At 40.9% G+C, this 27943-nt stretch overlaps 1 protein-coding gene across 1 annotated transcript; it reads left to right on the top strand.

Moving 5' to 3' along the window:
* Nucleotides 1-1941: 1941 nt before the first annotated feature.
* On the top strand, nucleotides 1942-26008 carry LOC114311665 (protein JINGUBANG). The gene is made up of 2 exons (XM_028257795.2): nucleotides 1942-2737; nucleotides 24998-26008. Exons 1-2 carry the CDS (start codon nucleotides 2174-2176, stop codon nucleotides 25721-25723), a joined length of 1290 nt encoding a protein of 429 aa, XP_028113596.2. The 5' UTR covers nucleotides 1942-2173; the 3' UTR covers nucleotides 25724-26008.
* The last annotated feature ends 1935 nt before the right edge of the window (nucleotides 26009-27943 follow it).

The following is a 27943-nucleotide window of genomic DNA, read 5'->3' as shown; positions in this document are numbered from 1 at the left end:
GTCTAAGCCCCACATTGCGAAAGGCCATGGGCTAGTTAAGGGTAGGAGTTCTCTTGCTGGTTGATGTATTTGGTGCGCGAATTTCTGGCATTTTTCACACTTCTTCACATATTTCTCTGAGTCTGCTTGCATATATGGCCACCAATATCCTTGTGAAATAGCCCTGTAAGCGAGCGACCTTCCCCCTTGATGACTTCCACATACCCCTTCATGTATTTCGAACAGGAATGCTTCTACTTTGCTGGGATGAACGCACTTGAGGTAAGGCCCAGAGAACGACTTCTTATATAATGCCAAAGATGGAGATAGCCAAAACCGCTGCGACTTTGCCCTTATTCTGTTGGCTTCTTTTTTCTCTTCTGGTAGGATGCCGTCTTTTAGGAACAGGATGATGGGATCCATCCAAGAAGGGCCTAATTCTGCGCAATACACTTCTTCTGCTTCGGGGTCTTCTATGCTTGGTTTTGGTAAGAAGTCGACGAGTAATGGATGAGGGATTGATGTATCTGCCATTGAGGCAAGGCTTGCTAGCTCGTCCGCTCGGCTGTTTTCCTCCCTGCCAATTTGTTCTATTCTTACCACATTAAACTTTTTGATCTCCGTTCTGACTAGCTCTTGGTACTTGGCCATTCTGTCGTCCTTTGCTTCGTATTCGCCAGAAATTTGGTTTACCACCAGCAGAGAGTCACTGTACACCATTAGTTCGGTTGCTTTCATGAAGTGTGCTGATTTGAGTCCTGCGAGAAGCGCCTCATACTCCGCTTCATTGTTGGATGCTGGGAAGCCAAGGTTGATTGCTTGCTCTATAACCAGGCCGTCTGGAGAGATGAGGACTATGCCAAGCCCTGCACCATGTCGGTTGGATGCTCCATCCACAAAGAGCTTCCACATCTCTCCAACGAATAGTTTCCAGCAAGTGGAAGGATCAGACGATGCCGTGGGGTCAAGGATGGTGTTTTCTTCAAAGTCCATGTTGGCTGTCTGCCCTTCGTCCTTTGTTTGAACTGCTGGTGAGCCTTTGTTTGTCTTTTCCTTGTTGTCCTTAGTATGGTCTGCCTTAGTGCTTGATTGACTACCTTCTACTAGGGGTTGCGCTATTCCGGCGTCAACCTCCGTCCCTAGTTCGGTTGTATCAGTTAGGTCGACTGGGCAGATATGATGACTTCCAGGAGTAAATTCTGCGACGAAGTCTGCCAGAGATTGGGCTTTTATTGCCTTCTTGGGTTGGAACTTAATGTCGAATTGTCCCAACTCCACTGCCCACTTCAAAATTCGCCCACTAAAGTTCGCCCTTTCAAACAGAGCTTTCAGTGGAAAGGCCGTGAGGACGACTATAGTGTGGGCATGAAAGTAGTGCGCCAATTTTCTGGACGCCATCATTAATGCTAATGCTAGTTTTTCCAAGGGCAAGTACCTTGTTTCGGCTCCCAACAATGTCTTGCTGACATAAAAGATGGGCAAGTGTTGTATTCCTTCTGCACGAACCAACACTGCGCTAACTGCGTGCTGAGAGACTGCCAGGTACAAGAAAAATTCTTCACCAGGTACTGGGGTAACAAGTAGTGGTGGGGAAGACATGTACTCCTTCAAGCTTTCCAGAGCTCGGTCGCATTCTTCATCCCACTCAAACTTGGCTTTTAAAGCTTGGAAGAATGGTCGTAGTCTGTCTGAAGATGGTTTCGTTTGGAAAGTGGGTTGGTTTTTGACTCTTTAGTTATTAGTCTGAGACTAAAAAATCTTATTTAAATTAAACTTTTTGAATTTTTTAACTTTAAAATAAAATGATTATAATTTAAATAAGACACTTTATCTTATTAATTTTTTAATCTATTTTATTTTTTGATAACTATTTTAGCCTTATAACTCATGCCAAACGAAGGCATAATTGGTAGGTAGATCGTCACCCACCACCTAATAAAAGAAGCCATTTTAGACGCAAACAATTCTTCTATACATATCTAAAGCTCTAGTAGTGTGTGTGGGGAATAAAGTCCATGATCTTGAGTAGGGTAAGATCTTTAAAACCCCAACTTTGCACATATCTTGAGAAAACGTAAATGAGATTTGTTCCCATCCTACCCAAATAATTGTCCTCCCATTCAACCATTCCATTCCATTCCATTCGACCCCATTCCACACCCCACGAAAACAGCCAAACACAGAGAAAGAGAAAATGGCATCAATGGACTCTCCCAATGCCACTCCAAGTCCATCATTCGCAATCAGAGGCCCCCAAACCTCCCCATTCCTCCGAAGCATTTCCACCAAAGAAAACCCATCTTTCTCCTCAGAGTTCCCCTCCACTCCTCCCCGCCTAACCTCCCAACCCTCCTCTCCACGCCTCTCCTTCAACTCCACTCCTCCACCACCACCCCATTCCTCCTCCAAGCTCGACCACCTCCACACCTCCTACCGATGCGTCTCGTCGGTCCTCAAAAAGGACGGCCAGATCTTGTCCATAGCCGCATCCAACGGTGTCGTGTACACGGGATCGGAGACAAATGTGATTCGAGTATGGAAGCTTCCGGAATTCACAGAGTGTGGGGAGCTGAAGACGAAGGCGTGTAGGGTGGTGGCGATTGAAGTGTCGAATGATAAGCTGTATGCGGCGTATGGAGATTGTAAGATTAGGGTTTGGAGGAGGACTTGGGAAGGAGTTACGAAGCATGTGAGATTGGCTACTATCCCCAAGGTTGGGAGTTACGTTCGGAGCTATATCGCCGGCAAGGATAAGATGGTAATTATGGTATTTCTATTTATTTACTATTAATTTTGCTCATAGTCTTATCTTTATGGTTGGTAACAAATAGCTACTCCGTAGTCAGTGGTAGGTCCGGTATTAAGTAACATTAACTATCTGAATGGTTTTTCATTACTCTAGGATTCTTTAGACTATTACCCTCTTCCATTTTCGCTATGAATGATATTAGGAGTTATGAAAAAAATATTATGAAAATTTTTTATTTATTGATTAGTATATGGTGTTTAAGGTTCTAAATCGTAGTATCAAGTAACGTAATGGTATCGATCGTGAAGTATCAATATCGGTAGTATCGATCAGTATGTATCGGGAATCGGGTGTCGCGACAGTAAAATTTTAAAAATTATTTTACAAGTTTTTTAGCTTTTTCTTTCTCGTACTGGTCCGAACCGGTTAGTATCTGTTCGTCGCGGCTTGTGTAACGGTTACAGGCTGATACGTATCGAGACTCGGCTGATACTCCTGTGATTTTCAATCTCAGCGGTGTACCGGCCTGTATCCGTCGCGGCACTCCATTTTTCTGAAACATGTCGGCCGATACGTAGCGTATCGGCCGGTATTTAGAACCATGTGGTATTTTATTTTAGGTGTAATCCAAAGATAGAAAATCTTTCATGATTATTTTTTCATGATTCGTAACATTACTCTTACGCCATGACTCTATTTTTAGTTGGAGAATCGTGAATAGTAAAGAAAATGTGGTGCATAAGGTCTAGAAACAAATACAAACAAAAACAAACAATCAAATAACAACATATAAACATTTATGTAATTCAAAAAATGGTCTACGTCCATGGATAATAGAATTTCACTAAACTAATAATAAAAAAAAATTACAAACCTATTTCTTTCTTTCAACCTCACCTCACCTCACCTCACCTCACCTCACTCTCTTTTTACCACTCTTGGCTGAGACACTTGCTTGCTCTTACTCCCTCCTCACCTCACTCTCTTTTTACCACTCTTGGCTGAGACACTTGCTTGCTCTTACTCCCTCCTTACCTCCCAATTTATACATACATATATTTTAGGATAAATTGAAAATTTTACAAAGCATTTATTTGCCAACTTGCAAGCAAGTTGATAATGCAGGTTTAAGTTCTAGAATTGGAACTTGCTCTTCTAGAATCTGAGCTAACCCAAGTGAGTTAACTCAATGAGCTCACCTAATTGAGTTGACTCAGTACAACAGAAAATTGGAAGGGAAAGAGTAAACAAATTTAGAATTTGGTTTGAAATAATGATAATAAATGTTTGAGAACACATGAAATAGGATATTATAATTAACATTAACTATAATAGAAGCTTCTCGAGAAATTTTTTTTTTTTTTATTTTAACAGTTATATCATGCCATCATTGATATGTGGTATTACTATCCAATCATATATCTCTTATGAAGTATGGGAACTTCAAAAAACATGTCGTACCCATACTGGGTACTTATCAACATATGGTACCTCTTATGGTACTTCTGCGTACGTACTGGGTATACGAAACACGTATCAAAATTTTTTCTTCTAAATTTTTGGTGTACCTATTATATATACCCAATCCGTACCGTACCTCAGTTTAAACAATATTTTCTTCTATTACGGAGATAAAATTTCTTTCACAAAACTTCTTTTTTATTTTTAGTTTTATGCTTAGCATGTTTTTAAAATTAAACTATGGTTTGTAAGTTATTTAATATTTATTGGCATTTAATTTTAATTTATACATTTACTTTTGACATTAAATGTTAATTGTAGGTTGAATCTTAACAAATTAAACCATTTAATTAATTTTTGTATTACTCTAAATTAAAAATAAATATTTTTTTACAAGCGTACCAAGTTCAAGCCGTACCCGTATCCTACTTTTTGAGATTTTACCATATCAACGTATTCGTACCATACTACAACCAGTATTCGTACTCGTACCCATACTTCATAATATATTTCCCACTATGCAAATGGATTGAATTGGATAAGTAGTCGTAATTTCATGGTAAGATTCACTCTCCTATTTGTTATTCTATTATTAAATGATAATACTACGTCATTTTATTTAAGTTTTATTCATCCATCACTTATTCAACAGATACAAAATAATTATGTGAGTTTATCATTATTTCAAATTTAAAAAAAAACTCGTTACACTCATTAAGCTAGTTGTTCCACGATGTAGTATGTAGTAGTGATCCTCTTTAAATTGGTCAAAATTCATAGGTTGGTCAAAATTTACTTTTGTCCTTTGGTTTTGAATCATTTGCACTTCCAACCATGATACAGTCTCCCACTATCCTTCATCCCCTACCTCCACACACATGAAAATTAGTGATCGGAGAGAGAGAATATATATATATATATATATAGTTTGGAAAACGCCATGCACCTCAAATAAATTATTAAATTTTTTATCAAATTTCTCACATAGGTGTGAAATCCGCCACACAAATCAAATGTATGTGGATCCTACACCCATATAAAAAATTTAATAATTTATTTAAAATTCCTAACATAACTCATATAATTTTGGCCTATCACCACCCATCGGGGATATGTGGGTCTGGAGTCCCAAGCATTAGTGTTTGCACTTCACCATCATTTACTTCAATAATTGGCAGTGCCTTTTTTGTCATTTTGATTGTTTAGTACTTTGTTCCGTTTCATTAAAAATTTCATACAAAACTCAAATTCTGGCAAAAAAAAAAAAAAAAAAAAAAAAAAAAAAACCCTTTCCATCTATTTCAACCAAAACCGTAACTAAAAATAACAATACATATTATTAGGGATGTAATCGGTTCGGGACGGTCGATGTTTAGGTAAAATTTTACACCGAACCAATAATGTCGGTTTTATTATATTGGAAACCAATATAGACCAAATTTTTTATCAAACTACACTAAACCGCACCGATTCAAACGGTTCGGTTCAATGCGGTTTAATCGGTTTAAGTACTTTTAAAATTAAGTCATTTCTTAAATTTGTAGTATAATAAATAATTTATATAAAAATATTAAATTAGCCATTTGTACACAATTTTAACCATATCTAATCTAACCATTCACAAAAATACAAATAAAAAAATTAATAAATACTAAGGCTTGAAACTTTTACTGAATTAGGATTAAAAACAAAATATAATCTCAGAACCAAAGTTTTGACATCAAAACAAAACCAAAACTTAAAACAATCATCCCATATGTCTAAACCACAAGTCTATCAAATAGAGTCAAAATATTCATTATATATTTAATATATATTATATGTAAATATATTCGGTTGGTTTCGGTTCAAATCGGTGTATAGTATATCAAAACTGGCACCGAACCGAAAATTGAAAAAAATCAATTTCCAAAACCGAACAGACCGATTCATTCTAAAAAACCGACCAAATATGACCGGTTTGATCCGGTTCGATCAGTTTAGTCGATTTTTTTTGATTTTTCTTACATCCTTACATGTTATCATAAATATAAGTATACACATAAATAATATCTATCTAATTAATTAAATATATTATAATAAAAATTAAATTACAAATAATAGAATTTTATTCAGCATCTTTTAGAGAATTATGTGATATTTTCATTTTAAGTTAAAAATCATCATTTTTTTTGTTATATTTGAAAAATTTTATTAGCTCATCAGAATAGTTAATTTTTTTTAATAATATTATGATGAGAAAAAGTTTTAAACCAATTTTCCCAAACGGAGCTTCAAACATTTTTGCTTGGAATCATGCTTTCAAAGAAGTAAGAGATTAATGATCTAATCATATCAAATTTCATTTATTGCTTGCTATGGTTACTGGGAATTGTGGTCCCTCAGGTGCTAAAGGCATAACAGTAATTGTTATGCCTTAAATTAAGATGTATTATAAATTTATTTTTATGATTTGAACTGTTCATTTTGTAAGATTTGTTAAGTACTTCATATTTATCAAAAATCATATTAGTCGGATATCAATAATTATATGATCGAGTTGCATATTTTTTATGTTATTTCTCAAAAGAAAAACTTATTGTTTATTTTTTTGGTTGTCGATCATATAGTTATTGATATTCGATTAATATAATTTTTGATAGGCATAAAATACTTAACAAACTTTACAAAATGATAATTCAAATCATAAAAAAATAAATTTATAATATATCCCAAATTGAGGTGCAACAGTCACTGTTGTGCCTTTAACCCAACAGTGACCCATTTCTTGGTTTTACTGAGGTTGAGAATTATTAGTACTACTTTAGGTAACTTTTGCAAGGAAGCTATGAAAAAAAAAAAAAAAAAAAAAAAAAAGCGAAATTAATTGTAAAGTTGTGAGGATGTTTGGAGTAGAGCATTTGTACCATCAGTACCTTTAGTTGCAGAAGAATTAATCACGAAATTAAATATACTTTTTTTTATAAGAGTGTAATACTCAAAAATATATATATATATATATATAACACTAATCTCATATAAAAGGGTTGCATATGATTATATAATTATTTTTTTTTTTAAAAGCATACTAGTTTTTTCTGGTAAGATACTATTTGGTGAACTCATAAAGTAGTTGTAAATAGATTCAGCGGCCAACTCTATTTCTATTTAATGTCAAATCGAAACTATAAAAGTTTGTTCTACTTTACTGAATAGGCAATAATTATTTTAGTGTTATATTAATGGGGGCACACCAACTGGTTATTTAAGGGTTGCAGTGTTCGTCTTAAATATTAGAATGATGATCTAAAAATAGAATTTTAAAAAAAAAATGTGGTGCGAAATTAAAACCTGTAGGTGAGGGTTCAAGGAAAAGAGTTAGAAAATTCGAAAATCTTCGAAGATCCTTGAAGAACAACTTTGAATTCTCTAGAAGATGATGAGAGGCTTAGATTCTTCAATGGTCTTAACTCAAGAACACAAAAACAAAGGAGATGATGGAGATAAGAGATTGGGTGAAGAAGAAGGCAAAATGGCTAGAGAATAGAATAATGGCAAGGCTCTCCCATGGATCTCCCACTTTCACTCTCAAGGTTGATAATGGAGAGGGGAAATTAATTCTTTCCCAAGAGTTCAAAAATCTCCAAAATTCCTCTCTTGTAAAGCTATGGGTGGGTGCTATTTATAGGCACCTCATGATGTAGGATGGAGCCCATGTGCAAGGCACATGGGGGATATTCTCTCTAACCACCTTGTCCGAGGAGGTGACCTCTCCGAGGAGGTGACTTCTCCGAGGATGAGAAAACCCCGAAGAGGAGATCAATCCCTCGGCGAACCCTTCTTCTTAGCCACACCTAACCAATGATCCCCAATCATCCCAAAGGGTCAGGGGTAGTCCCAGAGGACGTCCTGCCGCAAAATATTGCCGAGTCTCATGGACCCCCCGGGGTCGTGCCACCTCGACCCGGGTATAGGCTAGTTTAACCGAAGAGTGAATTCATCTCCACTCACCGTCTTCGGGATCGGGTCCTTTGTTCGGACTCCATTACGCCCATGGTTCTGGTACGTAGACCCCGGAAAGCTCCGAGCCCGCAAGTGTTCTGGGACTCATTAACGGAGCGACTTCTAGATTGCGTCTGAATCCGTTCGAAGCCAAGTACTTCGGATCTCTAGATTCGTGGATCCGAATCCTTTCGAGTCCGAGTGCCTCGGATCTCTAGGCTTGCTTAATACCCTTTCGAGTCCGGGCCCGAGTAAGTCTCTAGGTTCGTGGACCCGAACCCTTTCGAGGCTTACAGCGATTCAATCCGTTTGATGGCGATAAATCTGGGCCCACCGATTCTTGGACTTGCGACAAATTCGGGCCCACTAATCTTGGGCTATTGGGCCTAAATAATTTAGTGGGCTCAAATTAGCCCCTCTTACATTTGCCCCTTGCGTGTATGAGAAATTTTAAATTTCTCAGACATGCATACTGTCATTTCTTCGACCCTGTTTCGCATCACGTTCCCAAAAAAAAAAAAAAAAACATTTTGTCACGACAGAGCCTATGGATAAAGTTGATGACGCACTTCAATTTACAGAAAAAATTGACAAGCAAAAATTTAATTTTTTTGTACTTTTTTTTTTTTTTTTTTTTTTTTTTTTTTTTAGGCTCACACGTGCCTTTGTTGTTTGGCACACACGGATAATGCTCTTTTTTTTATTTAAGGAAAGTGCCAAAACCCTAATCCTTACAAACTTTGCACAGCCGCCACACCCATTTCAGCCTTCTCCTTCTCTACAGAGACCAACCCAGCAGCTTTCCTTCTTCTTCTTCAAGCACAGCGTTTTTCTTCTCCTTCTAGCAGCTTTCGTTCTTCTTCTTCAAGCAGCCCTGCTTCGGGTTTGCTCATTGCCAACTGCTGCAACTCCAGACACGCCGACACTATCCCAGCTCTGACTGCCGCAGGTGTCGCGGCCCAGCCACCACCTTGTTCCAGCTCGCTCCGACGACCAGCACCGACGACCAGCACCGACGCCAACCTCTCTGCACAGACACAACTCTGCGACGTCTCCAGCAACATCACTGCAACTTTCGGCCTCAGCTGCCCAGCACCGGCCACCGTTAGTTCCTCTCTGCCCCGACTTTGTCTTCTGCCCCGGCTGTTCAGTGCTACCCACCATTCTTGAACCTCTTCATCTTGTATATATATACATTTGTTTTGTAGCAGCTTATTGTGAAAAAAATTTTATTTCAAAATCTATGACTCCAATGACACACATTTTTTCTTTTAACAGATTAGAGGTTGAAGCCGTGTGCACATTGGTTGTTATTGCAGAGCCAATCAACGCAATTTCCTTAGAAACCCAGACTTTCTGGAGCTCTGTTTCACCAGATAACACCAACGTCGGCATCTCTGTAACACCGCTGCTGCTTCTGGCTTTCTAGAGCCACTAACGGCGTCGTCTCCGTGACATCACCTGTGACGCGTACCTCGACTGCTCAACGTCGTTCACTATTGCCTTCACTCTGCTGGAACTCCGCCGTCGGCTTCAACTATTCCAACGCAGGCCACACACGTTGCCCACTCAACGTGACGTGTGTGGTTGCCGACTCCTCTGTGGTGCCACTGTTACTTCCGTCTTCGGACTATCCAGCGCCGACCACACACGTGCGCCCACTCAACGCGACGTGTGTGGTCTTGCTTAGCGCCTGCTCAACTCGGCGTCGGCCTTAGGTGTATCTGTCTCGCGTTTGTGGTCTCGCCACTACTTCCAGCCGTGCTCTTCCTCCATTGGCTTGAATCTGTGAGCAAGTTCTTTTAATTGTTTTGTTTATTTATTTATTTTATTTATATATATGTTCTTTGTGTGGTGGCAGCATTGTTTATATATATATATATATATTTTTTCAACACTTTCATATATATATATTTATATATATATATATAAATAAATAAATAAACCAATAAACGAATGAATCCATGCATTGATACATTAAAAAAAAAAAAATCAGTGATTTGAAATCCCAATGTGAATCTTGAATTTGTTTGGGCTTTGTAATTTTTGAAATAAGTTGTGGGATTTATTTAAACGATTTTTCTGACTTAAAATTTGCTAAAGAAATTCTGGACTATTGCATAACTTGACCCATTGCTGCTGAATTTTGCCCTCGTAATAGAATATTTGCCACTTGAACTGAACAAATAATATTGACTTGGGAGGAACACTCTTGTAATTCACATGACAATCCATTGAATCTTGCTACTGATGAGAAATGTAAAATACTTCGGATCTTGGGCCTGAAATTTGCTATTGAACTTTACTCTGTCCAAATTTTGAGCCTCGTATAAATTGGACCTCTAACATGGAACATAGTGACTTTGAGAAATTGACCCAATTGAACTTCATCACAAAACGACCTATGATATTGCATCTCTTATCGATGATGAAAACTGAAAATCTGTATGTTGTTGATACACATATCGGTACTGTAATTTGTTGAGCTTGAAGAACACCCGAGAAAAAGAATTGTTGATGACTTCCGGAGTTGAACCTGGACTCTTGGTGTAAAAAAATTCCTCGTAGAATTTGTTGAATTCATGGACTCTCAGAGAAACGAATAGTTGATGCCGAAATTTCATTCGAATGTGTTGCTTTAATTCCAATATTCTGAATTTTAATATGGTCAACTCCTTACTATTTATACCTGTTATTTCAGCCATATGTCTTCTCAAAAGAAACCCGTAGCTCTGGGGTCATCAGAACCGGCTCTCATGAAAGAGAGGGATGTACCTCCGGCATCTGAGTGGAGGAAATCTCCTTATTTTGGTCGGAAAGACCCCTTCTGGCGGGCGGCTACCTCCACCACTTCTCTTCTATCTCCGAAGGGGGCTCCATTATGTCTCACTGAGGACACTGACTCTGGACATGAGGCCCTCATTTCTCCTTCCTCGGTGCTACGCTTTCGGATTGAGCGGGGGGACTTTCCATACTGTTATCCTCAGTTCAAGGCCTTCTCAAACCCTCCTTTTGGTTGGCAGGAGTGGGTCGATGATGTTCTCTCGGACAAGAGCTTCTGTCAGCGGCTTCAAGAGGCCCGCCTATTGATCCCAGTGAAAATATCTCGATCCCTATCCATCCGTCGTAACAATGCTAGCTTGGAAGCCATGGCTCTTCGGTGGAGCACCGAGACACACACCTTTATACTTGGCCAGCACGAGATGGGGCCCACCCTTGAGGATGTGTTCATGTTGCTGCGTCTGGAAGTAACCGGCCCTGATGCCTTCGACCCTGAGCAAACACCCCCCGAAGATGATTCTTTGATCCAATCTCTGAAGCTAAATCTTCAAACTTGTGGTCGGTGGAGTTCCGTTTTTGATGGTTCAGCGAGGAGGACTAGTCGAGTAAGGACGGACCGTGCCTCCTATACTGCATGGATCCGCCACTTCTTCAAAGATCTTCAGCCCTTGGCCAGAGATGCTGACCCTAACTCTCGGGAGTATGAGGTCGGTCCGATGTATGACTCCAGGCTCTATTTCTTGGGATTTCTGGCTTGCTTCCTTTCATTCTTCATTCTTCCGAGCACGCCTCCGGATTCCCTCAATCCTTTCGTCTTCCCCTTGGCAGTCAGGCTCTTCAGAGGAGATCGGATCCCTTTGGCTCCACTATTTCTTGGGAATCTCTACTATCGGCTGGATCTACTACATCGAGATATGGTTCGCTCCGTGGGTCGATATGAGCCTGTCTCCTTTATTCACAGCCAGTTCCTGCTATGTTTCTTCTTCGAGAGGTTCCCAAAATTTGCCCCTACTCCGACTGTATTTGAGGCGGAAGTTCTTCGGGAGATAGTGGATAAAGATGGCATCCCCGTGCTCGATACTGATGGGTCTCGGACATTTGAGAAAGCGAAGTCTTGCCAGCCGTTGATTACACGGTGGTCACGTACCATTTCCACCTTATCCTTGAATACTCTGGTGGATGATCCCCAACGCTTTGTGGCACAGCCGTATGTATGCCCACCTGTGGGTGTGGCCGCACCGCTTATCTATCATGGTTCCTCCCGCTCGGTGTCCTTTCCTTTGCCGAAGAACATCCCTGCACCCTTTGTTGATATGCTGATTATGATTCGTCCGAGTTCATTACCGGTGTGGCATGAGGAAGGCGTTGATAGTGCCGTTTATAGGCCTGACCGCGTAGCATGTCAATTCGGGTTTGATCAATGTACCCCGGGGCCAGCACCTCCTTTATTATCATTTTCAGCGAGCTACGGGCGCTTCAGTCGCGGGCTTGTACACACCGTGCTTCCCATATCCGGCTCTTTGACGATGCCAGGCTTGAGCCGAGTAGGGGGTTTCACCCCCTCTTTCAGGCGGTATTGGCAGAAGAATATCGATGCGTTTATTGCATTTGTCCAGAGCAGACCGACCGTATGTTTGCCTCCGCCGATTTATAAGAAGGATTCTTCTCTTCGGCTACCCGAGAGCCGAAAATCTGACCACATGTACGAGAGTTTCTTCACCTCATCTGCTCCAACTGACCCTTCTGCTCGGGCATCTGCTTCTAGCTTGGCAATTACTTCTCCGGAGCCAGTCCCTTTGAATAAGGCCTCTGGTCCTCGGACGACCCGCCTTAAGAAGATGGCTCACAAGAGGACTTCTGATGCCAGTCCTTCCGCTCCTCGCCTTTCCAAAAGGCTTCATGAGGTACCCGAAATTTTTGATTTGAAGTTACTTTCCTTTTTGCGACTATACCTTCTAAAAATGAAAACTTTTATTTGCCCATGTTGTGTAGGATCCTGCGGTTATTGACGTTCTCAGTATCGTGGCTCCTGGCCATGCTGCCTCCCCCAGGCCGGACTCAGATTTGGACGACACCCTCCCTTTGTCTGCAAGACTTGTGAAGATGCGCACCTCTCGTATAGCAGTTATAGATGATGACGATGATGAGGCTGAGTCCTCCGACCATTTTTGTGACCTTATTCCACGCATGCATCGTCACCGCCCTACCGTAGCTGAGGAGGAGCGCTCTCTTGGTGACGAGGTTATTGGGGCTCACCGTTCTGATGTTGAGATTACTGGAGGGACTGATGCCACAGAAATTGATGCCGTAGGCCATGCTTCTAGAAGCAATGTAGAGACGAGGTGCGCCTCTGGGAATGGTGTGGAGGTGGATGTGCTAGAAATCTCTGAGACTCGCTCTGGCACTTATGGTGATTCTCATCCTCTGGCCCTCCTTCCTTCTTCAGGGATGACTGCTACTGTTCAGGCTTTGTCAGACATTGAGATCGATCAGGTGCTCTCTATACGGCCAAGTGACCTTGCTGATGCTAGGAGTCCTTTAGTTGCTCCGGCTTTGCATATTGATTCTCCCTCTGGTAATCTTTCTTTCTGAAGTTTGTCATTTACTTCTATCTGTGAGACATTTTTACTCAAATGGCTTTCCTGTTCCCTACCTCTAATAAGGCTTCCTTATCTTTTCTTCAGTGTTAGCTGCTACTGGGGTCCTGCCTTCACCTGCCTCAGACTCTACTCCAGTGTTAGCTGCTACCGGGGTCCCGTCTTCACCTGCCCCGGACTCTACTCCGACTCTCTTTGTAACTCCTCACGGTTCTCCTTCTCAAGGGGGAACACCTGCCTTTGAGACGACTGCCAGAGGTTCTTCATCGCCAGTGCCTTCGAATATTTTGGATTTGAATCTCAGTGATTTCCACATTGATAGTGATGCTTTTGGTCTTTCCCCTTATCGTTCGGCATTCTCAGGCTCGGGACCTCTGCCGGGAGTTACCCCTCCGGGTGGTTCATCTAACCCGATAGACATTGGGGAGATTCCTGAGACTAGCAGCTTTCCGGCCCCAATTCCTCCTTCAGCTTCTGGCAAAGTATCATTTCTCCATTATTGGGTAGCTCCTGAGTTTGCTTCAGTTCTACAGCTTGTGCATTCAAGTTACCCGGAGACCTTTGCTTCATTTGCTTGCCAGTGTCCACTCATTCAGACTGCTCTTCTCGAGTCTTTTGCCACTATCTTATATAGCTTGGACAGGCAACGGTTGTGTGACCTTAATGGGAAAGTAGTCGAGACGGCGTATCAGGGGATCTCTGACATGGAGCGTCACCAAGTGGACTTATCATGGCTTCGGAAGCGCCTGGATATAGCTTCGAACGCCAGTCATCAGCTGGAACTTATGTCTGTGCTTGCCTCTTATCGCACCTCTATAGATGAGATAAAGGCAACTCTTCGTGAACTTGAGTCGGGTTATGCTCGGGCCTTGGAGACTTTAGAGGCACACTCTACTGTTTGTCCTCCAGATGTAGATATGACGGGCAGCTTCTTCGAGGGTGTCTTTAGGAAAGATTGAGTTTTTTTTTTATCATTACTTTCTTGCCCCTTTCGATAAAAATGTTTTATCTAGGACAATGCAATGAAATGACAAAATTTTTGTTGTTTGGATATTTTCGCATTGTTTTCTCATTCTACTTGATAAAATATTTATTTCGAATGATAGAACAATCATATGCACATGTTTATAAAAGCTGAAATATTCTCATTAGTTCTTCAACTTTCTTGACAAAAGCATAATAGATTCACTGTAAGTGATGGGATAAAACATACACCATAGAGAAAACCAGCTTCTTCATAACGCAAGGGAAATACAACCTTTAGACAAAGTAAGAAAGTGAAAATGAATTTCAACATAGATGAGTCCAACTATGGGTAGTAATGCTTGATAAACTTTGCATTGAGCGGGCCAGTTCGGAAGCCGTCTTCAACCCTTACAAGTTTGTAGTACCCGCTTGAGCTTGCCTGAACCACCTTGTAGGGCCCTTCCCATTTTGGAGAAAACTTGGGTAAAGGCTGTCCTCGCATGATTGGGTCTACAATCTTCCATACTAGATCACCTTCTTCAAACTTCCTTGGTATCACAGTCTGGTTATAGGCTCGGGCGATGGACTCATGATACCTTTCCATGACTTTTGCAGCTCTGTCATGCTTTTCCTCTAATGCTTCCAATCTGGTGGTTCGAGGCTCCAATACCATCCCCGAGGCGAGAGCCATTCGAGCAGATGGCGTTTCCAACTCTATAGGTAACACTGCCTCGGACCCATACACAAGGGAGTAAGGAGCTGCCTGAGTTGGCTATCTCTTCGAAGTGCGATACGCCCATAGGGCTACTATCAACTGTTCGGACCAAGTCCCCCCAAACTCATCCATCATCTTGCTCAGAATCCTTATCAGTGTCTTGTTTGTGGCTTCTGCTTGCCCGTTCCCTTTTGGATAGTAGGGTGTGGATTTGTGATGCTTCACTTGGTAAGTCTCTAGGAGGCTCTTCACATATTTGTTTATGAAGGGAGTGCCGTTATCTGAGAGGATGGTGTTTGGTACTCCAAATCGGCAAATGATATTCTCCTTGATGAAGTTCGCAACTACAGGCCCCGTAGCGTTCTTCAGAGGAATTGCTTCGACCCACTTTGTACTCAATTCTGTGGCTGCGAGAATCCACTTGTACCCCTTAGAAGATGTGGAGATGGGCCCTATTAGATCAAAAGCCCAGGTATGGAACGGCCATGGCGTTCGGATACTATGCAGGTCTACAGCTGGAGCATGGATCAAATTTCCGTGTTTCTGACAAGTCTGGCACCTCTTCACGTGATGGGATGCATCTGACTCCATGGTCGGCCAGTAATACCCAAGGTGTATAAGTTGCTCGAACAGCCGAGCCCCTCCTTGATGTTCAATCTCGTGGGCTCTTCCGAGGACTAGATCTGACTCCTCCTTGGAGAGACATCTCAGGGGAGTGCCCTCAATACTTCTTCTATACAGCTTGTCCTGATCAAGAAAGTACCGCCTCGCTCTCCTCTTGAGGTGTGCAATGTCCCTCGGGCTCTCAGGTAGTGTTCCCTCTTTGAGATAGTCAATGTAGACTTGCCTCCAGTCAGGGGTATCAATTTCAAAGCAACTCTCATCCTCCCGGATGTATGACTGACACTTGGGGCATTCCCTCTGTAATTGATTTGAGTCCTTCTCCATCTCGGGCCAATAATAACCTTGTCTTTGGATTCTTCTATACAGACTGATATCCCCATCCCCGCAAGACTTTTCATGGATCTGTTGTAGTCGGAAGCTTGCTTCTTGTTGGCCAATACACCGGGCTAGGAATCCGGTACCTCCTCGGAAGTAAAGTTCACCTTGAATAATTGTGAATTGGGCAAGCTTGGCCATAGTCAGTTTTCCAACTTTGCTTCTGAGTTGCTCGAGGACTTCTCCTCTCCAGTCCTCCGGAAGGCCTTTGTCTTCGGGTATTATTGAAGGTTCTGTTCTCTTCTTGATAACAATTGTTGCCTCTTCCTCTGGAATGTCAACTCTTGCCCCTAATGTTGCGAGGGCATCTGAAAACTTGTTGTCGGAGCGAGGCACATGCTCTATTTCGACCTTCTGAAATTTGTCAAGAAGCCTTTGGACTGTTGTTCGATATGTGGCCAAGGCAGGCTCCTTTAAGACGAACTGTCCTGAAACTTGCTTCACTATCAGCTTTGAGTCCCCCCGGATCCGAATCTTCTTGATACTGTGCTTCTCAGCTGCTATCAAGCCTAAAATAAGAGCCTCATACTCGGCTTCATTATTCGAACAATGGAAATCCAGTTTATAAGACAAATATAACTTTTCCCCACTTTTGCTTGTAAGGACTATCCCGGTTCCTCCTTTCCCTTCGGCTGCTGCTCCGTCAAAGCTCAATGTCCAGAAGCTTTCCTCGGAAGCCATAGCTGCGTGCACCTCTCCTCTTAATTCTTCATTCACTGGTTCATAGTCACCACTTGGAAATTGGGCAAGGAGATCAGCTAAGGCTTGACTTTTGATCGCCTTGGGGGCTACACATGTGATCTCGAATTCACCCAATGCTAACAACCATCTTGCCACCTTCCCGGTTAGAGCAGGCTTGCTGAGGAGGTATCGGATTGGATCGCTTCTAGTAACAATCTGAATCTGATGTGCTAGGAAGTAATGTCTGAGCTTTTGGGCAGTGAATACCAAAGCTAAACAATGTCTCTCTACTGGAGTATATCGGACTTCTGCTCCTCGAATCTTCCGACTGATGTAATACACCGGGCGTTCTACTCCATCTACATCTTGGACCAGTAATGCCCCTATGGACTTGGGGGTTGAAGTTAGGTACAACATTAGAGGCACCCCGGGCTGCGGGGCTATCATGGTCTGAGGCGAGGTCAAGGCCGCCTTGATTCTCTCAAAGGCCTTTTGGTGCTCTTGGTTCCACTCGAACTTGGCATCTCCTTTTAACAAAGAGCCGAAAGGCGCAGAGATCTCTGCCAGTGCTGGGATAAACCTCCGAATATAAGACACCTTCCCGAGGAACTTCTTTAACTCCTTTTGAGAATGCGGGGGAGGCATTGCTCTGATAGATTTGACCTTGTCTTCATCTGCCTCGATACCATGCCTATGTACAAGAAACCCGAGGAACTTCCCGGCCGTCACCCCGAAAGCACATTTGAGAGGATTCATCCTCATTTTGAATTTCTGGCACCTCTTGAATACCTTCTCAAGGTCTTGGAGATGGTCTTCTTCTTTCTTGGATTTCACCACTAGATCATCAACATAATCTTCCACCTCATGATGGATCATGTCATGAAAGATTGCAGTCATAGCCCTTTGGTAAGTTGCACCGGCATTCTTGAGTCCGAAAGGCATGACTGTATAGAAGAAGTTTCCGAGAGGTGTTCTAAAAGCAGTCTTTTCTGCGTCCTCTTCAGCCATCTTAATCTGATTGTATCCACTGAATCCATCCATGAATGAGAACATCTGGTGTCCCGAGGTAGTATCCACGAGGGTGTCGATGTGAGGAAGAGGGAATTCGTCATTCGGGCAAGATTTGTTCAAATCTCGAAAGTCTACACATACTCTGATTTGGCCATTCTTCTTCTTTACTGGCACGATGTTTGCTAACCACGTGGGGTACTGTATTGGCCGGATGAAACCAGCCTGTTGAAGTTTTTCAATCTCCTCCTTAATCTTCTCTTCGAGATCTGGATGATATTTTCGAGCAGCTTGCTTAATTGGCTTGGAGTTTGGGAACACATCAAGATAGTGGGAGACTAGGTCAGGATCTAGTCCGGGCATTTCCTTATATGACCAAGCAAACACATTTGAGTATCGGCTTATCAACTTTAACAACTGTTCCCGCTTTTCTGGGCTAAGGCTCGAACTTACGAATACCGGCCTCGGTGCATCTTGTCCATCACTCAGATCTATTTCGATAAGTTGTTCAGGCTGAGGCTTCGGCCCATCTTGCATACATTCTGGAGCCACTTCAGGCTTTATTACTATATCATTGTCAGGAGGCTCTTCTTTTGACTCGGAGTCGGTGACTGAAGAAACCGACTCCCCGCACCTTCATAAATAATACACCATCTTGCCTCCTTCTCGAACTTTCGTCACCTTCCGAGGAATAGGCGGACTTTCTGGTCTAGATATCGCCCGCTTACTTGATTCGGTCATCGGCTCCTTGTCATCTTTGATATCCTCCCAACGAGGAATTTTGACCCCTCGAGGCTTAGAGGTGGTGGGAACTTCTTCGATAGCCAGTTCGGTGAAGTAGATGGCATCAGAATAATGAGCTTCATGGATCTCGAACGGCCTTTCTGTAGCCTGAATTGTCACCGTCTTCTTTCCCCATTTAGCCTTAACACACTGATGATAACTTGATGGTACAGCCCCATATCTATGCATCCAGGTCCTCCCTAGAATGATGTGATAATTTGCCTCAGAATCGATAATATGGAACTTGGTGGCCGAGCGAATCTCTCCAACGGCTAAATCAACTGTTACGCATCCGATAGTAACTCTCCTTTCTCCACCGAAGCCAGTGATGACTATCGGTTGCTTCACAATGCGTTCTTCAGAGATTCCGGCTTTTTCTAGAGTAGCGCGAGTCATAATGTTGATAGAGGCTCCACTATCTAGAAAGGCCCTTTTGAACTCAACCCCGTTAATAAAAACAGTCACATAAAGCGGGCGATTGTGAGAAAAAGGATACTTTCGATCAGCCTCGGAGAAAGTAATGGCACTAGATTGCTCTTTTGCCTTCCTCGGGATAGACCCCTCAGTCGACATGCATTCCTCATGGTGTGCCTCGGCTATATTAATGATAGATTTGGTGATTTCCGTTCTTGCCTCCCTGGAAAGTCCAAGCTGGTCAAAGAACTGCTTGAACTTTACACAGTCTTGCAGGGTTTTGGCATAGTGATCCGGATCTTTTTCCACTCTTGGAGGCTCGTAGTTAACCATCTCCTCGGTCTCCTCAAAATAAGATGCCACATAAACATGGTGTCCTCCTCTTCCATAGTATTCTTCTCCTCCTTCTGGATCAAAGGGATCTTCGCCATGAGTCATAAATGTTCTGCCCTCTGGATCGAGAGCACTTCCATAGTAAACTTGCTCACCCTCTGGCTCGAGGATGTCGTCCAGATAACAGTCATCGTCATCGAGATTAGCGATAGCCTCGATCATTGGGCCTTCATAAGCTATCATAGCAACATTCTTGCCCTTGTCTCGGTGTTGAGGATACGGTTGTTCTCGGATGTCTTGAGTCCCTCGCTTTTTGAACCTCAATTCGTCTGCCTCGACTTTATCTCTGAAGATTTTCCTGAGAGTCCAACACTTCTCTGTCGGATGTTTCAATGTACGATGGTAGACACAAAATTCAGGGCTCTCACGGTCCTTTTTTGATGGCATTTCTTCAACATAAGGCAATTTTAGCTCTCCGTCAGCCACCCATTCCTTAACTAGAGCTTTCACTTCCTCGATTCCACATGGATAAGAAACATTCCCCTTTTCACCATTATATTGCTTTCTTTTCTGGCCTCCATGACCTCCTCCTTGTGAATTTCGGGTATCCGGGGCAGAGGCAGCAGCAACGATAGGTCCACGAGATGACTTGAAACTAGTCTTGTAACTGGCTTTAAATCCGGACTCCTGAGCCTGAGGAATGCTAATGTTCCGAGCTGCTTCTATTAATGCCGAGAAGGTGGGTAGCTTGTGGTTAACTAGAAACATTTTGTACCTGCTCAATGCCCCTTCTAGACAAATTTGAACCAGATAACTCTCCTCAACTGCTTCATGACAATCCACGGCCTTGTCCTGAAACCTTTTGACGTAGTCAAGGATGTCTTCACTTTCTTGTTGCTTCTCTTTACACAATGTAAGTGTGGTCACCTTCTCCGCCACTTGAAAGAACTTGGAGTGGAATTTGTTAACCATTTCCTCCCAACTTCGGACAGAGTTTGGGGCCAAATTAACATACCAACTATATGCTCGGTCGGTGAGGGACTTAGAGAATTCTCTCAGTCGGAGGACGTGATTTGAACCATGAATACCTAGAGTCTCGATGAATCGCACAACATGTTCTCGGGCATTTCCTTGTTTGCCGTCGAACTTGATGAACTTCGGCACTGTATACCCCTCAGGGTATGGATAGCTCAGCATCTCAATGGGGTAAGGCGGCTTGACGTCTGGATCAGGCAAAGAGGGTAAGGTCCTCTTGCCCCGTTCGAGATCGAACATGGCCTGCACATCGGCGAGAGTGAGAAACTGTTGAGGGAGAGAGTTTGATGGTGGTATTCCCGGGACTTGGCTTATGTACCCGAAGACTGAGCTAGGGGCGTCTTGGCCATTCTGGTGCTGCGAATTCATCATTGGTGAGGACATTTGACGATACTGGCCATCAGCGCCTATAGACAAGCCAGTTGGTGATGGGATATTGAATTGAGGCCCATAGAGTCCACCGCACGGCGCCGCTATACCGGGTTGTGCTTGCAGATTTGTTGTCGGCACCAAAGGAGGCCCGCTTGGTGCTTGGGTAACATTTACTGGTGGCGTGGCAAGATTAGATACGGGCAGAGCTCCCTTTTGCGCCATCATGCTCCTTATGCTTTCCTGGACACCAACAGTCGCCGGAGCACCATTCATTACACCAGAAACTCCCCTAGTCACCATTGGATCTTGGCTTGGCATGCCATGGAGCCCGGGTATGGGCAAACTGTCGCCGCCTACTGTGGTTTGAGCATGTGTTACTGTGGCCGTGTTGCCATGAGCCATAGGCTGATTGGGGCCTACTTCTCCTTGGATTTGATTTTGCGCTCCGGCGGGAATAACTCCACCACCAGTTTGATTTCCGTTTGGCGTCGGTGCAAAGTTAGAACTCATCACCAACATGGTGTGAGTGAGATTCTGAAGAGTGGTAAGAATCTCTTGCTGAGTATTCTGAAGTCCTTGAATGGCTTCAAGCAAAAGTGGTTGATCTGGAGCCATGGTTCTGTCATCACCACCATTAGAGGATCCTTGTTGGTGAACTTCATCTTCTCCTGCCATCCTTGTTGGAGTTGTGTGGATTCCAGATCTCGTTGAGACCATTAACCAATCCGCCTCCCCAGCGGAGTCGCCAAAATGTAGGTGAGGGTTCAAGGAAAAGAGTTAGAAAATTCGAAGATCTTCGAAGATCCTTGAAGAACAACTTCGAATTCTCTAGAAGATGATGAGAGGCTTAGATTCTTCAATGGTCTTAACTCAAGAACACAAAAACAAAGGAGATGATGGAGATAAGAGATTGGGTGAAGAAGAAGGCAAAATGGCTAGAGAATAGAATAATGGCAAGGCTCTCCCATGGATCTCCCACTTTCACTCTCAAGGTTGATAATGGAGAGGGGAAATTAATTCTTTCCCAAGAGTTCAAAAATCTCCAAAATTCCTCTCTTGTAAAGCTATGGGTGGGTGCTATTTATAGGCACCTCATGATGTAGGATGGAGCCCATGTGCAAGGCACATGGGGGATATTCTCTCTAACCACCTTGTCCGAGGAGGTGACCTCTCCGAGGAGGTGACTTCTCCGAGGATGAGAAAACCCCGAAGAGGAGATCAATCCCTCGGCGAACCCTTCTTCTTAGCCACACCTAACCAATGATCCCCAATCATCCCAAAGGGTCAGGGGTAGTCCCAGAGGACGTCCTGCCGCAAAATATTGCCGAGTCTCATGGACCCCCCGGGGTCGTGCCACCTCGACCCGGGTATAGGCTAGTTTAACCGAAGAGTGAATTCATCTCCACTCACCGTCTTCGGGATCGGGTCCTTTGTTCGGACTCCATTACGCCCATGGTTCTGGTACGTAGACCCCGGAAAGCTCCGAGCCCGCAAGTGTTCTGGGACTCATTAACGGAGCGACTTCTAGATTGCGTCTGAATCCGTTCGAAGCCAAGTACTTCGGATCTCTAGATTCGTGGATCCAAATCCTTTCGAGTCCGAGTGCCTCGGATCTCTAGGCTTGCTTAATACCCTTTCGAGTCCGGGCCCGAGTAAGTCTCTAGGTTCGTGGACCCGAACCCTTTCGAGGCTTACAGCGATTCAATCCGTTTGATGGCGATAAATCTGGGCCCACCGATTCTTGGACTTGCGACAAATTCGGGCCCACTAATCTTGGGCTATTGGGCCTAAATAATTTAGTGGGCTCAAATTAGCCCCTCTTACAAAACCATAACTTCACAATATTATACTAATTTAGAAATTAGGAAAATACCATGATACATATCCTTCAAAGAGTATATATCATTCATTTTTTTTAGTCATAAGTAAAAAAAGAAAAAATATTATAACTAAATATAATATAAGGCATAACTAAAGAATTTCTGAATCATAATTAAAATAATATCATAATTTAAAAAAATAACATAACTAATAGTACATTTTTTAAAGGGAGTATATATTAAAACTTTCCTAGAAATTAAGACACTGGACTTCACATTTAAAACTCCACGTTTGCATTATTGGATAGTCTTCTCCATATTTTTAGGCTCACAATCATGAATCATCAATTAATTTTTAAATTAATTAATAATTGATATGGAAGAGTTATGTTATTATTAATAAATTTAAAGACAATAATTTAAAAAATTTAAATTTGTTTTATATAAATATAATGACTCTTTATTTTGTGTTTCCCCTTCCTCCTAGAGGCTTCAGTGAGAAAGTAATTTTATTTGCAATAAAAAAATAAAAGGGCAATTCATAAGTCCCTCAATGGTGAAAAATTATTAGAATTAGGGTATGATATGAGTTATTGTTTATGTGATATTTTCAATTAATAAGAAACTGTAACATATACCGAGTTATTTTTTATGTTCCAATTATATTCTTATTATGGAGTAATTTATAATTCAGCAATACTTTCACAAAATAATTATAAATTTATTAATAAATTTAAATTTAAATTATTAATATTTATAAAATTTATCACTTGTTAAAAACACATAAATTAATATTTCTCCTATATTTTGATAAATTATACTCCCTTCGTCCCAATATAATGATCCTGTTTGGAAAATCTAATTTTTTTTTTATAGTACAATTATTATATTTTAAAATATTAATTTTTCAAAATTAACCTTTAATAGTATATTTTTTTTAGGAATATCAATTGTCATGATTGTGCTTTTTGTGGTATTAATAAATTTTAAAAAAAAAGTAAAATAGTAAATTTATATTATTTTATTCTTTAATTTTTTAAAAAAATTAATATTTTAAAACAAATAAAAAATAAAATAAGAATATTTTGAAACCGATGGAGTAATTTGGTTCATGGGGATCAGCAAGACGTGGTGCTCTACCCAATTCTCATTAGGCTGCTATTTGTGAGAGTTATTGGTTAGCCGGGGCAGCATAACCTGGTACGCCAGGTATATTGTGATCGGTGAAAAGACTGTTATTTATAGCTTTATATTGGGTAGTTAGGTCATGTTTTATTCACAAGATTAATAGTGAAGTATTAATAATTTTATTAAATTAGTGTGGTATTCACTATCCAATTAGATTAATATTTATTGGATTAATAATCTCACCCCTACCTCATTATTAATAATCTTATAAATTTATTGGATTAATTATCCATTAGATTAATAATCCTAAACCAAAATATTAAAACAAATATAAAATAATTGAGCCCACGAATTAATAATCTCAATCTCATACTCTAATTCACCCAATCAAATATACCTTTAAAAAATAAGAATGTTATTCATAATTTTATATTAGATACTTAAAAAATAGGGCAAATTACATATACACCCCTCGAGGTTTGGCTAAATTACAGATCCCCTGAGGTTTGAGAAATTACGAATTTCCCCCTGAATGCTATATTTGCATAAGAAATTAGGGGGTAATTTGTTATGAAATATAAACATCAGGGGGCAAATTGTTATGAAAATACAAACCTCAGGGGGCGGGATGTAATTTCCAAAACCTTAGGGGTATCTGTAATTTAGCCAAATCTCGAGAGATGTATATGTAATTTGCCCTAAAAAAATAAGAAGCGGACATAGAGATCTGTCATCAGCCTGAGACGTAGCCACGTGATTTGTTAGGGTCATTTCTAGACGTTCTTATCTATTTGTCAGACTATTCGTCATTCAACAATCAATAGTTTGTTGGGTGATTTTCAATGTTTTATTAAATTTAAATTTAGTAAAAAATGTATTAAAACTCAACTTTAATCATTTTATTAAACCAAAATCAAATAAATGAAGAGCTAATTTTTCATTAAATCAATAGGGTTTTATCATTTTATTAAATTTTATAGGTTCTGTTAACTTGGTTTTGGATCACCCTTGTTTGGGAATTATCTATTTTAATTAATTTTTTAATTTTTATAAAAAGGTCATGCTTATGTTAAAAAAAAATTATTAAATATATTAAATAAAATTTTTGATAGTAATTTATTTTAGGTATTTAACATTTTGATATTTTAAGCATGATGTTATCCTAATTAGACGTTTGATTAATCCATAATAACAGACAAAGCACATGGGCCCAATCTCATCACTAGCAATCAACGTCTCAGATGACATCCTCTACTCATCCTCCCTCGACAAAACGGTCAAAGTCTGGCGAATCTCCGATCACAAATGCACCGAAACCATCAACGCCCACTCCGACCCCATCAACGCCATCGCCGTCGCCGACGATGGCGTCCTCTACACCGCCTCCGACGACGCCACCGTCAAAGTCTGGCGCCGCAACTTCTGCTCCGGCCACCGCCCCCACTCCCTCACCCTCACTCTCCCGGCCAAATCCTCCCCCGTCAAAACCCTAACCCTAGCCTCCGACGGCGCCGTCGTCTACGGCGGCTGCACCGACGGCTACATCCACTTCTGGCTCAAGGGCTGGTTCTCCGGCCAGTTACAGTACGGCGGCGCTCTCCAAGGCCACACCCATGCGGTCATGTGTTTGGCTAATGCGGGTCGGTTTGTGGTTAGCGGGTCGGCTGACTCGACGGGTCGGATCTGGGTTAGGGAACAAGATGGGCAACATTGTTGTGTTGCTGTGCTTCAGGGTCATAGGGGCCCGATCAGGTGCGTCGCGGCGTTTCCGGCTAAAGTGGCTGCGGCGGAGGAGGGGGAGGAGGGGTGTACGGTTTGTACCGGGAGTCTCGACGGAGTGTTGAAGGTGTGGCGGGTCACGGATGACCCGGCGGGTCGGAGTTCGATGCAGAAGACTTGTGAGTATTTTGACTTGAGTTGAGGGTTTTGGCCGTTGACTTTAACCATGGTTTTTTTTTTTGGTTTTTTTGGAGGTGCAAGTGTACAGTTTTGAATTTGGGAAAAATTATTCAAGTGTTGATGGGTTGATGTTGCAAGCAGATCTGGTCATTAGTTTGTGATACAAATGAATGGCGAGGATTGCCGTAATCTACTTGCGATGAATATTGTAATAATTGCTCCTTCGATTGTTAGATACAAGTTTAGAAAAAGTTAATTACAATTGTAAAATGAATCAGATTAATCGAGTTTGATTGTGTTCGGTTTATTTGAAATTGATTTGTTAGGTAAATAAATTAAGTTCAAAAGTATTTTAAAATTTGTGGAGTTTTCAAATTGAGTATGAACAATTTACAATTTTGCTCAATAAATTTATATACTCTTTTCGTCCCATTTTATTGGTTCACTATTCTATTTTGAGATGTCTCAAAATAGAAAAATGCTTGGGAGCACTAATTAGTGCTCTCACTAATTAGGTGGCAGTGGGTCCCGTTATTAATGATGTGATGTTTTGGTCTTGGAGTTGTGTTTTTTTTTTTTTTTTTTTACTTTTTTAATGCATTAGTACTATTAGTGGTGATGTTTTTAGTGGAATGAATCATTGTTGCTCAAAATAATAGTCTTATTTGAAAAATTAAAATATATATATTTGATTTTTTTAAAAGTACTTTTTTGAGTAATTATAAATATATTAAAATTTTAAAAAAGATAGAGATGTTAGTAAAAAAATATTTTGAAATTTAAATTTAAATTTAAATGTAATGATTGGATGGCCCCTTAAAAAGTTGTAATCTTCAAAAGGGACTATCAAATTAGGATAGAGGGAATATATCGTAAAAAGTAGACTTGTGTTAAGCTCTTTTGAAATCGAATTGTTTGGTAAATAAGCTAATTTCAAGTATATTTTTTAGCTCATGCAATTTTAAAGCTAAGAGGTTATTTTGGGCGTTTTAAATAAATGTATTTTTTAACTTTTTAGATAAAAAAAGTAGAGGGAAAAAAATGGTTATTTAAGAAATTTTTTTAACTTTTTACGAAAAAATGTGTATTAAAATATTATATAAAATAACAAAATTATCATATTACCCTAATATCTCATTATGCATACTAACAGTGATTGGGACTTATAGTTGGTACGGTGGGCAGCATACTTCGGAAGATGTATAGGAGAAGCTTGCCTGCTATTCGAGATTGAATTGGACGGTACTGTTTGACGCATGGAGGCCCACCACAGGTCCCGTTTTGATAATCGGAACCGTTCAATGTATAGAACTTGTCAAGTACTATATGCTTGTAAAAAATCACGTTGATCGAATATCGATAGCTATCTTATCAGATTAGTTTTTTGTCAATCGTTAATTTGTTCATCGGCCATTTTTGTTATACAAAACTGATTTGATCATGTAGTTATGGATATCCAATCAATGTGATTTTTTACAAAATATAGTATTTGACAGTTTCTATACATTAACGATTTAGATTATCAAAATAGGACTCCTGATGGCCCTCACAGGCTGAACAACATCGTCCTATGTAAATTTTTGTGCACCTGCTTGTGTAATTTGTACCATCACTTCAGACCAAAACATCACTTCAGCCAAAAAATTGGCTTGTACTTTTTTTTGTGTAAATTTATTTTTTTATATTTTTTTCGTGAATAATAATAATTTTTTAATTTTTTTAATAACTTTTTTTTTTACTTTTTTTAATAACTTTTTTTTTTACTTTTTGTCTTTTTTACCAGATGTCAAACTAGCCCTAAATTTGAACAGTTTGATATTTACTTGATTGACTTCTTTACTTTAGATTTGATGCAGTGTAAACAATAGTTAAAATGATCCCAAGGAAGCAACATTCTATTAAAAGTCATTTGCATCAAAACCAATACATATATATCGATACCCATTATTTAAAATCATGCTTACATGATCTTGATTAATTCATCATCATATCATGGAAGATCGGATGTGAAATTTATGAAAAAAATGATTTAGTACTCCCAAATCTACAACACTAGATTAATAATGAAAATGAAACCACTTAATTGGCCTGAAAAGGAACAGGTTGAGCTATGAAAGAAGCATGATTCTCTCCAGCTAAGATCACAACCTTGCTCTCCGGCACCGTGACCCGACACTGATGTGCCCGTGCCCACTCTCGATTCCAAGGCTGCATCTCCATCTCCATCTCCATCTCCATCTCC

Source organism: Camellia sinensis, chromosome 15 (genome assembly GCF_055761805.1).
Source record: "Camellia sinensis isolate YWXY chromosome 15, ASM5576180v1, whole genome shotgun sequence".
NCBI lineage: Eukaryota > Viridiplantae > Streptophyta > Magnoliopsida > Ericales > Theaceae > Camellia > Camellia sinensis.
The sequence above is the reverse complement of the archived record's forward strand: the minus strand, read 5'-3'. Positions and strand labels throughout refer to the sequence as shown.

What these genes read in the sequence shown, in the direction of transcription:
- LOC114311665 (XM_028257795.2), top strand. Translation starts at nt 2,174, where the DNA reads ATGGCATCAATGGACTCTCCCAATGCCACTCCAAGTCCATCATTCGCA. An exon ending in TCGCCGGCAAGGATAAGATG is followed by an intron (nt 2,738 to 24,997) that starts GTAATTATGGTA and finishes CCATAATAACAG; the next exon opens with ACAAAGCACATGGGCCCAAT.